Source organism: Lutjanus erythropterus, chromosome 4 (assembly GCF_056507025.1).
Source record: "Lutjanus erythropterus isolate fLutEry1 chromosome 4, fLutEry1.hap2, whole genome shotgun sequence".
NCBI classification, from domain to species: Eukaryota; Metazoa; Chordata; class Actinopteri; order Lutjaniformes; family Lutjanidae; genus Lutjanus; species Lutjanus erythropterus.
Window position 1 is genome coordinate 17,562,183 of NC_139320.1, and position 14,834 is coordinate 17,577,016.

At 37.8% G+C, this 14,834-nt stretch overlaps 1 protein-coding gene across 1 annotated transcript; it reads left to right on the forward strand.

The window, feature by feature from the left end:
• Window positions 1–4,907: 4,907 nt before the first annotated feature.
• Window positions 4,908–14,481, forward strand: LOC146328253 (sodium- and chloride-dependent GABA transporter 2-like). Its single transcript, XM_084717152.1, has 14 exons — window positions 4,908–5,091; window positions 5,177–5,311; window positions 7,363–7,503; window positions 8,973–9,060; window positions 9,144–9,276; window positions 9,358–9,492; window positions 9,567–9,670; window positions 10,446–10,570; window positions 11,123–11,235; window positions 11,318–11,455; window positions 11,722–11,824; window positions 12,475–12,575; window positions 12,727–12,897; window positions 14,277–14,481. Exons 1-14 carry the CDS (start codon window positions 4,932–4,934, stop codon window positions 14,385–14,387), a joined length of 1,758 nt encoding a protein of 585 aa, XP_084573278.1. The 5' UTR covers window positions 4,908–4,931; the 3' UTR covers window positions 14,388–14,481.
• Window positions 14,482–14,834: the final 353 nt, after the last annotated feature.

Below are 14,834 nucleotides of genomic sequence, written 5' to 3' on the forward strand. Positions count from 1 at the left end.
TGTTTTGTCAGTGCTTTGGTAGGTTAATATTATTTGTTAAGGTAATTTAATTTTACACTGTTGTAATCACAGTTGTTCTAATCTATTAGCCAGATCGGCAAATGAGTTATGACTTAAGGTAGAATAAAACCATTTTGTAAGTCCTGTTTGATTCAAAATAATTACTTGTCTTTTTTTGTATTTGTCTTGTTGACTTTTTGTCATCTTCTCATGTAGATGTTTCCAGGTTAAGGAGCACATGGCAAAGTGCAGAGCATGTCAAAAAGAAGAGCCAGACTTCATCCTGAAGCTGAGGCTGCTCAGTTTATTTTACCTGGAGGTGACAAGCCTTGTTCAAAGGTGCAGTGGATCAATGACTATAAAGGTATGTTACAGATCATTCCCTATGAATACTATGTGAATGTTATTAGAGTTACAATTTAAGATTATTTTAATAATTGGGGTGATTATTTCTCTGATTACTCAGTTGATCAAATTAGAAAAATGTTTTTTTTTTTATTTCCATTACTATATTAGAAAAAAAAATATTGTTTTAAATTGACAATGTTAATGCACAAATAACAGATATTTTTATGTTGTTTGCTCCTTGAATGGTGAAAATGGTATTTGATTATAAATAATAGCAATAAAAAACCTCAGTTGGGTTTATTCCGGGTAAATTAAAGATTAAATAAAATAAAAAGTTTGCTAAAAAAGAAAAAAAAGAAAAAAAAAAGGTTACTACACCCAGTGACAGAAATGACCACACTTGGCTGGAAGAATTTCTTTTTATAAATTTTGTCTCTACAATTTCTGCTAAGATTTCACGTTTGCATTTTAAATGTCACTTTGTCATTTATTCTCTTTAAATTTCATATTATCATTTAATTTTTTTATTGTACATTATGCATTACATTTGCTGTTTTCACTTCCGTTTTCTTTTTTAGTTAAATTGTGGCCTAATTATTGTTTTTGGACAAATAATTTTCTCCGCCTCTGGCGAGTTTCCAGCGTTCCGCCATATGTTCTGCTCAGCAGACGGCATGCAATGTAAACAGCTCTACAGTGCAGCAAGCAATGTCATAATCGCACGACACATTGAACTGATAATGAAATTTGTTGCCAACTATTTTGATAATTGTTTTTTATTGATTCATTGTTGCAGCCCCGAAACATTATCATTCAGACCTTTTTCTCATTGCTTAAAAGTCTATTTCTGTGAATAGCTGATCAGCTGCAATTACTAAACCTGATTTGGATTGTATTACCTGACACTAATTAGGGAACTTTGGTGTATTAGGACATGGTGTATTTGCCTGCGCACCAATTGAAAAGGGATCCTTTGTGGCCAAGTGCCGTGGGGAGTTGATCTCAAAATATGAAAGGGACAACAGGCAGAAAAAGTACACAGAGCAGCAAAATGCTTTCCTGTTTGATTTTGAATGGAACAGCAGCACATGGTGGTAAGTGAAGGCCTATAAAAGATCAGTTGTTCTTTACAACATGATGGTTTTAGTGGTAAAAACTTAGATATGTTTCCGGCTGGTTAATGATGCCAACAAGTCTCCAAACTGCAAAGTGATAAAGACGATAGTCCAGGGTAAACCTCATCTTTGCTTGTTTGCCGTTGAAAACATTCAAGCAGAGAGTGAAATAACTTAAGACTATGGAGAATGTCAGTGGCCATGGCGAGCTCTGGTAAGTAATTCCTCTTCATAGGTTATTCAGTATAGGATCTGTTAAGTATTAGAAGTTAAAATTATACTTATTAAAATTATTGATCAATTGATTGATCAATTAACATCAGTGTATATCTGTAAAGTATATATCCTTCTTGGACAACAACAAGTTAGAGGTCAGGAACATGGACTCTACATGTGTTCAGTCCTCATGTCCTCATATTGTTTTAGCCTGTGAAAGATTTGAGTGTTTAAGGTGACGTCCTCGTATGGTCTGACCCAACGTCTGTAGAGTGTCACACTGTCCTCATATTGTTGGTTAGCAGATACTGTAGATTGTTAACAGGTTCTACAGAGTCTGGCATAATGAACCCAGATCGTCCTGTGAATTGTGTTCACTAAGGTCTGTGTGCCCTGCATGCAAACTCAGTGCAGCCTTTCATCTCAGCAAAGGTTATTATGATGGACAGAGTGGACTGATTTATTTGCACTAAAGTCCTAAATTTCTCATGATTTTATCTCAATATGAGATGACACGAAGTGTGTGACATGTATGTTAATTCGTCATTAGTGTTAGGTCAATTATAATGCAGTGTTTTTCATTTCTTAACCACTATAATTTTCATGTACAATATAATGAATTGCTTCATAATTTCCAGTTACAGTACTTTGTAATTACAAACAAACATTGAATCTCTGTCATTTAATTTAAGGACAGACAGACCACTGGAGGTGTTCCCTTCCACCAAACACCATCTGCAGAACAGGTAAGACAGCTTTCTTCTTCTTCTTCTTCTTCATTCAAATATTTCATGTTCTTTGACTGGAGATATTTACTATCCGAGGAAATATTGTAGAATCTCAAGCAAGACTAACGTTCTTTACATTTGATTCTTGATTTGAATAGTTAAGAGGAAGCCTTCATCTGCAAAATCTAAAGCGGCATCATGCTCATTGTGAGGAACATTATGATGAGGCTAAGAAAAGGGTATTTGAGAGAGAGAGGCAGATGACTTTGATTCTGATCAAAGCAAATCCAAGCAAAAACAACGCAGAACATCCATGGGCCTACAAATTTAGCTGAATTTCTCTCAGTCACTTATTGTTTCCAGTTCATGCACCATGGTTGAAAGACAAAGTTGCAACAGAAAGGAAAAGGCTTATATATTAAGATTTGGCAGCAGAAACTGAACACCAGGGATAGTGAGAATCTGTCCTGTGGAAGTTGGATGCAGAAGCGCTATAGCACAATAGCACGATGATGATGATCCTCTATCTGATTTTAAACAATTACATTGTGATGAGTAGTTCTACATTCATGAATTTATAGTAGATTTTGTTTATATGTAAAATATTCATACCTAATGTAGAATTACATACTGCCTGACACTGACAATGCAAACAAACCTATTGCATTAACCCTCATATTTCACTGTTACTTTTCAGAGGCTCAAGAACTGAGACTTACAGGGACACAAGCCATGCACTTGACTCACTCACCCTGGACAACATGGTGGGTACCTCTCCCTCAACCACACAGGACAACAAAAACATCAGCAACACTCAACCAAGAAATGGTAAAATATAAAATGCACCCAAATACAAAATGTTTGAAGTGAACTTACTTGTGATGAAAAGAAAAGTTCATTCTTCTGAGTTGTGGCAGTATGTAAATGCGTGCTTTAATCACAATACATATTCTATTTTATCCTTTTAGGTTCTCAGCAGAACACAGCGTTTCAAGTGGGTATATCCCAAGTAACCTCAATGTGCTCCAATGGAAAGCAAGGTTAATAAGTATTTTGTATTCACATTATTAACTAGAATATTCTCTATCCTATCTTGCATTTTTCCCATTAGCGGAACCATTGTTACATTCTAAAGAGATTTTTTTTTGTTTCCATTTATGACAGCTGGGAAGGTGAGAAGCAAGTGGACAGATGACGAAGTGAAGGCTGTTGAGCGGCATTTTTCATTTCATAACAAGATGGAAAGTACCAGGTTAAAAGGGACTGTGGCGTCTGCCTCCAAGCAGAGCTGGTAGCTCTGGAAGAACTGGGTTGCCATCAAATACTACATTTACAACAAAATCATAGCATTAGCATAGCATTGCCTTTTGTAAACGATTGTGATAAGTTGCTCAGTGCTGCCAAATGTTAAATGAGCATGTTTTTTTTTTTAAACACCCCACTCTCCTGGTTTTATTCACAGTACCTGCTGCAATTTCTTTCAGAAAATGAGGTTTAAGATGATATGTACTTAAGAATATTGATACTTCCACAGTTCTTTCCTACGTTTTCAGCATTACGTTGTTCTTACCTATAAGTTGTTGAATCTGGTTTTTGAACTATTAGGAAATTGATTGGAATGGGAGCTAAATGTAACAAGTTTCAATATAGTAACTTGAATTAATGTAAATGGGACGTAAATTCAGAATTTATTCAGACAGGTTAGCTGAATATGCTATTTCATAGAAGCTGTAATCTTCAATAGAAGGTTAATTCTCTACACAGCTCAGTTTTACTGTGTTGTATTAACATGTGACTATCTGGCATTTCTGTCAGATGTTACCTTACTGGTGAGCATGACTGGTCTTCATAACTCATATATACTTGAAGATTTTGTGTGTATCCAAGGGTTTGGCAGTTCACCCAAACATGAAATATCAGTGTGTAATGATATGGCGCTCATAAGTCACATAAACCTGACAATGTCCTCGCAAGTAGTATTAAAATCAGATTTGACCAAAATATAGCCGTAGCCAAAATCTCAACAGATGGACTTATTCCTGGAAGCATGGGTAAGAAACATTTTGATTCCCAAGCCACTAGGACCTTGGGAAAGGCACGTTCACATTTTTCACATTATGTCCTGATATGTCCTGTAAACACGTGTGCGTGTGTGTGTGTGTGTGTGTGTGTGTGTGTGTGTGTGTGTGTGTGTGTGTGTGTGTGCCTGAGCTTGAGGAAGACACACCAACCCCCCAAGGGGAGGAGGGGTTGAGAGAGGGAATTTCTTCTTCTTTTTTTTTTTTTTTAAGTATAAATAGAGGTAGGTATGTACCAACTGTGTTGGGACTTTACCTCACAAACAGTTGCTTGTCAATAGGTAGACAGCCTGGTGATAATTTCCATTCAGAACTGATTAACTGGTATGTCAGCTGTTCATTACATGACACAGAATTAGTGATGAATATAAAGGCAGAGACAACCTGGACACACAGTGTATTAGACAGGTGAAGAGGAAAATTGGACTCATACTGAGCTTCTGGATATGTTGAGTAAAAAATGTGCAAGAAAAGACAAGGAAATAAAGGTGGAGGAAAGAGGACAATGGGGCAGTAAGGTGGAATTTCTCCTAGCGGTGGCGGGAAATGTTGTCGGCTTGGGCAACGTATGGAGGTTTCCTTACCTTTGCTACAGAAACGGAGGGGGTAAGCAAATACTCACTACATACGAATTACAAGTTACCAAAATCTGTGGTGCAGAGATGTACTGTTGTATACTTTGTGAATTCAGGAGCATTCCTGGTGCCATATCTGGTATTTGTGGTGACCTGTGGCGTACCCCTGTTCCTGCTGGAGACAACTGCAGGCCAGTTCACCCAGGAGGGCAGCATCACCTGCTGGAGGAAGATATGCCCACTGGCAGAAGGTAAAACTTCAGCTACAGAAGTTTAGTGTTTCATTGTGATAATCAGGGAGAACATGTAAGGTAATAATATTACCCCCCTCTGTAACTGAGTGGCAAACTTTTAAGGTTCTAGCAGCAATGAGTGGGTTTCAGATTTTAAAAAAGTGAGCAAAGTCTCTCCATGTAGTTTAATTCTGTTTGAAGAAGGTGTGATACACACTTGTTTCATTACAAAGCCTGCTGAGTTTCAGTAATTATACACTTAAAGTTCCACCATTTGTCTCTTTTTTTAAAATCAGATTTGACCAAAACTCTATATGTTCAGGCGATAGTGCAGGATGTCTGCGGTGACTTTAATCAGGCCTGCTTTAATCTTGAGTTATGGGGAAAATATGGGACTGTACCCACACGCACCATCTTGGGTTAATACTTTCCCCCAGAGTTGCATACTACAAATAGTCAAATTCTGTCCACTGGATTCTGAGGAACATGATTTTAACACTTATGGTGCAAATTTCCTGCTAAGCCTTCAGCTTTATACAGCGTTTGATAAGCTTGGTCAAGTAAAGATTCACAGCCAATTTGGTAGCAATCAAATCGAAGGTTAAGAAGCAGGTGTCAAAAACGTGTTTTCCAAAACATTCAAAAAGAAAACATTTATGGGAGAAGAGGCTTTTTTGTTGAGTAGATTAAGCTGGACTCTAGTGTGTCACTCAGACTTAAGTGGGAGGTGGCCTTTCCAAAATTGCATTTTCTGTGCTTTTATTACGCGCCACCATCTGGTCGTTTGGTCTCATATTTCTTTGCACATCATTTCCAGTTATACACCAAGTTTAATGTTTGTTGCTCAGCCATTCTCAATTCCCAATTAAGGCCGTCCATCTTCTTCAATATCAGAGCTCTGTCATGTCAGATCAAGGTAGACAGTGACAGTAATATCAACATGCTCTGGTTAATCATATTCCAAGGAGGTTTAAAAATGAATTAATAATTAAATGATAATTATTGAAGTTGTGTTACTGAACACTGGAAAGTATGTGGGAAGTCTTACTACTGAACTACCTGTGGTGGACTTGTGTGTGAGCACCAGGTTTTGACAAAGAGGAGCATGTATGGAATAAAAATCATCTCAGTATAGGATGCATAGATTTGGATCCTCACCTTTATTCAGCTCAGTCTATATAGTGACAAAATGGTGCACAATATTCATGTTTTTGTATTAAAGCAGCAGGATCATTTACATCAGTGTCACTCTGACAGTTTACATCAGCGAGGATGTTTTAGACAGACTGCACACCGACACACACCGAGGAAATGAAGAAGTTAATCATATTCCAGCAAGGTTTAAAAATAAATTAATGTTTCAACGGGCAGTAGGAAATATTTAAGTTGTGTTACTGAACACTGAAAAGTATGTGGGAAGTCTTACTACTGAACTACCTGTGGTGGACTTGTGTGTGAGCACCAGGTTTTGACAAATAGGAGCATGTATGGAATAAAAATCATCTCAGTATAGGATGCATAGATTTGGATCCTTTTAAAAAACTCTTCTACAATAGAGATTTTTGAAAATTGAATTTAATAAATAATAATAAAAATGATTGTTGATGTTTTTACTTAATTAGCTCCAAACACATTAATGTCAGGAAGTCACACTTCAAAGTACGATCTGTCTGTCAAAAAGTTGCTTGTTTGCTTGTATTGTGTGCATGACTGTTCGTGTCAAAACAGTGTTGTTGCTGTGTTGTTTTAACATTCTGCTGTTTCCTGTCTCTCTGCATGGCCTGTGCTCTTTATGGTGTCCTGTTGCCTTTGTTCTGTGAATTTTAGAATTTTATGTTTCAAAACATCTTGCTAAAAGACAACAGTTCAAAACTATCCAGCTGGCTAACACTGGAACGTTTAGAGAAATGTTAATCATTGTGTGTTGTCATTATAAATAAGATTAATGAAATGTTTACTTCTTACTTTGCTTTTTAATTATCTAGTAAGTGGTTTGGAAACTGGATAAATGGTGGAGGACAGGTTTTTATGTTTGTCTAGAACAGAAAGTACCATATTTGGCCCCGCAGGTATCGGCTATGGAGGACAGCTGATCATCCTCTACAGCTGTATGACCTACATCATTATTCTATCCTGGGCTCTGCTCTACCTGGTGTTTTCCTTCAGTTCGACGCTGCCCTGGGCCTCCTGCAACAACTACTGGAATACAGGTAAAATGTATACTGTCATATGTGTTACAGCACAACAGAGTTCGAACATTTGCATGATGGACTGATGCTATGAAGCATATATCAACTTAGGTGAACTGGTGAATGTTATGTCAACTAGAAGAGAATACTCAATAGAGTGTAACTGATTTAATTACATATTTGTGTGTGTGTGTGTGTGTGTGTGTGTGTGTGTGTGTGTGTGTGTGTGTGTGTGTGTGTGTGTGTGTGTGTGTGTGTGTGTGTGTCTGGTTAATCTTGCACACTACTGGCCCCATCAACACATACATCAAATGCATGATCCTCTCCAGTGATTTTTTTCCATACAGTTGATGAACTTGGTCAAATGGTAAAAATTGGAGCAACAGAGGCCAAGATATCCTGACTTTTTCTCCCTAATGTGGCTTGAGATTCCTTATAATGCAGCTGGATCTTTCATTAGGATAGCATGTAACAACTTTGGAAGGCTTAGACTCAGGTGCAGAGAAAAACACAGGAGGCAGAGTGAGGTTCAAACAAAAATCACCGTCTTTACTTGAGTCCAAATAGGCAAACAAAACAGACACGGAATAGGCCAATCCTACAATCCAATAAATGGGCAAAGTCCAAACAGTCCAGGGAGCCTAACAAAGTGAAAGCTAGAAGTAAAGTCAGTGAGAACAAAGACAATCTAGCAAAGACACGTGGAGCTGGTGGGAGTATATATACACAGGGATGGTAAGGAGGGTAATCAGGGGCAGGTGAGTAAGTGGCCTCAGGTGTGGTTGATGAGAGGCGGGAAAACACAGGAAACTGAAATGACACAAGAGGTAGTGTTGTGACAAAAAGACTCAGAAAAATAGGCCAGTAAGGTCTGGGCTTAAAGCCACAACACCCTAAAAACCTTAATAAAAAAACACTGTTATCACTTGTATATTTTCAAAGTTCAAAACCATCAAAAAGAAGAATCAAGCAAAGTCTGGAAAAATCACTGGAAGAGCAACAAGTTCTGCCACACAAAGTTTATTGACTTCTCTAGGTAGAAAAATCAGCAAGCATGAGCCAAACCCGGGGTTAGACTGAAAAAAGAGGTACAAACACCCTATTATTATACTGTTTAGGAGGCTCTAGGAGCCTCCTCCCACTTTGAACATTTTGGCTTACAATCAAACATATTTGTGTATTAAATTTTAGTCTGTGTGGTGAGTACCAGGTGCTGGAAAGTACCTTCAAATTCATTGGGTGACAATGATTAATGTTGTGGTTTGATCTTTTCATTAACATTATCTTGTGAATCACTCAACAGTACTCTACTTCAGAATGGAGTGTTCTTTTATATATTAAGAGGACTCTGTACTGGATGGGCATCATGTTGAAAATTATGCCAAAAATTATGCCACTACAGTAGCATTACAAAATAAAACAGGAAACAACATGACAAAATCCAGAATGTTACAGCACCCCCACGCCTCACTTTTTCATTTTTGTTTCAGAGGCCTGTTTAGACTTTTCAACAAGAAATAACACCCTTGAATGGACCAACCAGTCTGACAGATCCTCCGCTGCCACAGAATTTTGGGAGTATGTTTACATAGATTAACAAACTTAAAATTGGCCCCATGGAGTCTCAATTAAACATTTTTGTGTGTCTTTTTTCCTTCTAGACGACGAGTGCTGGCTATCACAGGGGGGATTGAGGAGATAGGCAGCATCAGGTGGGAGGTGCTGTTGTGCCTAATCTTTGTATGGATCACCTGCTACTTTTGTATTTGGAAAGGAGTCAAGTCTACAGGAAAGGTATTCATATAAGTCCTAAAACTGTAGTTAATGTGTCTAGAGTAAATGTGTAAAAACCTAAATAGTCTTCTTGTTTTTCAGGTGGTGTATTTCACTGCTACCTTCCCATATGTGATGTTGCTTGTTCTTTTGATCCGTGGACTCTCTCTTCCTGGAGCTCTGCAAGGAGTGGTGTTTTATCTTCTGCCTGAACCCTCCCGACTCACAGACCCTCAGGTAGGAGTTTGACAATAATTAACAGTGTAGTGTTCAGGTGGACAGAGGTACTCATGGTTGTTTTGTTTGGACAGGTTTGGATGGAGGCCGGGGCTCAGATCTTCTTCTCATACAGTGTGGGTGTGGGCTCCTTAATTGTGCTAGGCAGTTACAACAAGTACAACAACAACTGTTATAAGTAAGTATTTGTTATTGTGTGAACAAGTGCATCATGAATTTCTGCATGCTGGTGCTCATATATTTTTGCCCCCGCCCCTCAGTCTGCCATTGCCCCTTTATGAGCTGTAGGTGAAACTAAGTCACTCATAAGATCATGATTAGCTCGGCGCACTCCAATAACTTATTGCAGTCATGTTATTCTGATGACACTCAAAATTCAGACTGAGGTAGAAAGTGAAAGGCAGAACGGACAACACTGACACTGAAAGGCCATACTGTGCTAGTTACTGTTTACTCATTGTCATCTCTGTCAACATATGTGTGAAATATGGAATCACTCAGATCATTCCTAAATTGTAAAAGTAGCGTATTTCCAGGACATTTTGATGTCATAGTGGAGATGAATTTTGACCTTTCGGTAAAATAGTTTTATCGTTATATCCCATTTTACAACTGTGTGAAATTATATCAAAATTACTGCATCGATTCTTCAGTGTCATCAATTCAAATATATAGTATATATAGCAATATAGTTATTAATTCTTGAGTTATGTCCAAAAACATGTTTTGCAAGGTCACACTTTGACCTTTGACTCACAACTTTTTTGGAGTTCATCCTCGAATCCAAGTGGATTTTTGTGCCAAATTTGAGGAGATTCCCTCATGGCATTGCTTAGATATCCTCTTGGCAAGAGTGGGGCAGACGGATGGACAGACAGACACATGGATGTATAAAAATAGTCAACTACCTGCTATGAACTGATCGGATATGCACATGTTTTTATGTTTTGTAGAGACTGTCTGTGGCTGTGTTTACTGAACAGTGGCACCAGCGTGGTAGCTGGGTTTGCAGTCTTCTCTGTGCTGGGATTCATGGCTCAGGAGTACGGTGTTCCTATTGAAGAAGTGGCTGAGTCAGGTACGTAGTCATTTCAGAGAGGGACAGCCTCGTCTTCCTGTTACAGAGCATCACAACAACACACAACAGTGTGCTGACACACTGTGAGGTTAAAGAAAAAATTCTCTAATATATTTACTGTAATCAATCATAAAATGACCATGATATGCCGTTGAAGATGAAGGAAAGAAGTTGAACTACTTGCTTCTTTGATATCAACGTAGAAATTTCTATTCTGGGCTGGAATAACTGTTATACTGTAAGTGAAAGCCTCTTTTGTCCCATGCTGGATTTTTATCTTCCCCACCAGAAACTACAAATAAAAACATTATTTTCTTAATCTGACACTGAGACTCACTTGTGAGGTGATCTTCAGTGCTCTGTTGTACACTTGTGTTCTCATCTCTTCTCTTGTTCTTTCCTGGTGTAATTGAAACTCCTTTGTAATTTCCACTGCATCACCATGTGGTTGTATATTTACATAGTTATTGATGCTAAATTGGCTTAAAAAAGACAGATAGTAGATAGTAGAAGGTGGTGAGTCTTGCATTATTCTGATGTTGGTGTTTCCAGGTCCAGGCTTGGCGTTCATTGCGTACCCTCAAGCTGTAGCCATGATGCCTCTGCCCCAAATGTGGTCCATCTGTTTCTTTGTCATGCTCCTTCTCTTGGGTTTGGATACACAAGTAAGATACCACAGACTCTCTCTGGAAGGACATATTTACATTTGGAAATGTACTCATTGTGTCTCGTCCATTCTCTGTACAGTTTGTTGCCATGGAGGTGGTGATTACGTCCATCGTGGATATGTTTCCAACAATAATGCGCAGGGCAGGCCGACGGGAACTTCTCCTCCTCCTCTTCTGTCTTGTATGCTTCTTCTCGCAGCTTGTCATGATTACTGAGGTCAGTATTCAGTGTTATATGTACATTTGTTTTGTATTAATCCAATATGGCAGTGTATTGTTGCCAATATCTAACAATTTTTGCATTATGACTTTGTTTTATCATCATAACATGATACTTTCAGCTCATAATTTAACTTATTACAGTGTATATGTTGATATATTGGAACAATTCAAAAAACAAGCATCCATACACTGAGGTTTACAAATAAAGTAAAATAAATAAAGAAATATGTGTCAATTAAATGTCTCTACTGTTGTCTCCAGGGAGGGATGTATATGTTCCAGTTGCTTGACTACTATGCTTGTAACGGAGCCTGCATCCTCTTCCTCTGTGTGTTTGAATCCCTGTCACTGGGATGGCTATTTGGTAGGTATTTTTAAAGGGGCATTCCAGTAATTTAGTAGTGGACCTCTATGAAGTTTGAAGAATCACAAAGGACAGATTTAAAAAGAAAGATCAAAATCAAAGTAACAGGCTGCGATATCTTAACTTTTAAGGTCACGTTCCAAAAACACTGGATTGTACATTTCTCCTCCAGAGCGACATACAACTAAACTGACCTTTATGTGTAACAATGAGTCAAGTTCTCCTTTGTGTGGAATATGTAAGAATTCTATCATTTAAATCCTCAACAGATTGTGAAGAAATAACCGTTTTGACTTTATGTCAAAGACGTATATGTATTGTACTGCTCACATATTGAAGTTAGCATGCTAACCAGCTAGCGACACCTCTCCTGTCCCCACGTGCTGTGTCTTCGTCTTCCCTGGAGTCAGAGTCCTGTTCATTGCCACTGTAAAGCATCTTGCTACTGTATTTTCTGGCCTCTGTTGGTCTCAGAGCCTGTGTTCATTCTCAGTCTGGCTCTATGCTGAGTCTGGTTCCGTTGTGCTTTTCACCACCGGCATCTCCTGCTGCCATTTCTTACATAGTGTACCTTTAAATTAGTCATTCAAAAAGCTGGTAGTCTGATCTGGTTAGTATGTACTGTTCATCCCATCTCATCTCCTATAAAGGGTCAGATCAGTTGTATGCCATCATAAAGGACATGACGGGTGTGTCCGCCAACTCATTCTTTAAAATCTGCTGGCTTTACCTCACTCCGCTGGTCTCACTGGTGAGTCAGACTTTCATTACATTTCATCCACATAGAATCTCCATTTACACCTGAGTATATCATTGTAAACTTTGAAATTTAACATTAGATGAAATCTTTCTGCTGAAATGTCTGGACAACTCTTGAATCTCTCTTCTTATTGTTTCCTCAGACCGCTTTCATATGTTCTTTAATTTGGTACCAGCCTCTGACCTATAATCGCTGGTACGTCTACCCGACCTGGGCACATGTGCTGGGCTGGGTTCTGGCCCTCTCCTCCATCCTGATGGTGCCGGGATGGGCGCTGTATAAGCTGGGAACTGGGACTGGGAGTCTGAGACAGGTGGGACAACTGTATAATTGACTGTAATATTTAGTTCAGGAAACTACATCATGTATAATGTAAAAGGAATTCATTTAAAGGTCCAATGTGTAACATTTATGGGATTTATTGGCAGAATATGGCAGAATTGAAATGTAATATTCATCATTATACTTTCATGAGAATATAATCAGAGATCATAATCAGAGAATAATGATTACTATTTTACTATGCACATTTTATCTTAATACCTGTATACTCTCACATACACTTTTACTTGATGAAGACTTTCCAGTTGTAAAATGGTATGCAAGTAGTGCTCAAAGAGTTTTCAAGAGTTTTAATTTTGGGTAAACCTGTTTTAAAACCTGCTCCAGGACTCATGTGTTCCACTTGTTAAACCTATTTGACTTGTGTTATACTCCCCTGTCTCTTTTATAAAAGATATATTTCACCCTAAAAAAATCTGCCAAAAGTTAAGTCATTCTCTCTACTCACCTTCATGATGATTGAAGTTTGGGGTTCGGGGTTTTTAGTCCATAAAACACTGTTGGAGTTTCACAGATAACAGTGTAGCAGAATCTCCCAAACAGTCAAAGTGAACCGTGACCAGTTTTCAAATGTAAAAAAGCAACTGATAAAAACAAAACAACAACAACAACAAAAAAAAAAACATAAAATGCCTCTATACTGTTCATATCTGTACTGTTCGTTCATATCTCTTTGTGGATATTATTTAGCCATAGGTCATATTATTTTAATTTGATACAGTACCTGCTTTTCAAGGTCACAGTGACCTCACTAACACATTTTTGGCCATGACTCAACAGCAGTTTCTGATAAAATAAAATGATTAAGTGATGACATTTTATTTCCAAAAGGTCAAAGGTCAACCTCACTATAAGATCATAATGTTGAGCTCTCTATCAGTCCTCTGTACCCCTCTGTCTCTAAGTAAAGACAGGATGCTTCTCACAAGAAATTATTCACTGGAATCACACGTATAGTGATAACATCCACTTTGCCAAAAAATACACTTAATGCCTTTTATTAAATTCCCTCAAAGTTTCAGGACAACATAGTGGTAAGTTTCATGTTAAATTCCTTCAAAGCCTTCACTGCATGGACAGACATGGATGCAAACTGTATCTTTACTGGTCGGCAGTGTTTAAGATTAGGAGTCAAACTCTCAAAAGTATAATGTTGAGTGCAAGCTTTGATCTCCTCAGCTTGTGTCAATATGGGCGCTCTTACTGCCATCATCCAGTATTATTGATAGATTATTTAATTAGGGCCTTATCTGTATACAACAATACAATTAACACACATGCTATCACCTTAAAATGATGTGAGAGGTTTTGTTCCGTATTTCAAATATTAATTATTTCTATTTTTTTCAGCGTTTCCATCATTTGATTCAACCAGACCCTGACTGCTCACTGTCTCCAAAGAGAGAAATGGAGGTGCAGCATACCAACGGGGTGGAGCTGCAACCATTTACTGCCAGTTGAAATGAAACGTTAACCTGATACTGAACACTTTGTCAACTTCTTGTACTTGCCCAACAAGTGAGATTTGGCACTAAATATACTGATTGCTGTGATATTAGCACAACTTGTCATTCATTTTAGTAATATAAAACTGATCATCAATAGTTGACCTGTAAAGAAAAAAATCTGTGATAAACCATTGTGGAAACATTTACCAAAAAACGGTCCTTCCTTTGGTATTGAGTGGCATTTTTAGAGAAAAATTTGATCCTTTTTAGTCACATTGTAATCACACTGAGATTTCTATTTTGAGTCAAAATTATTCAGTAATTTAACAAATGCAATGTAAAATGCACAATGAAATGTATTATTCATAAAGAAATGTTTGTTATCTGTGCAAAATGCTGAAGTTTCCTAGAAATACCTGTTGAAAATACACAAGAGGAGAAATATCTCTACATTCTCTAC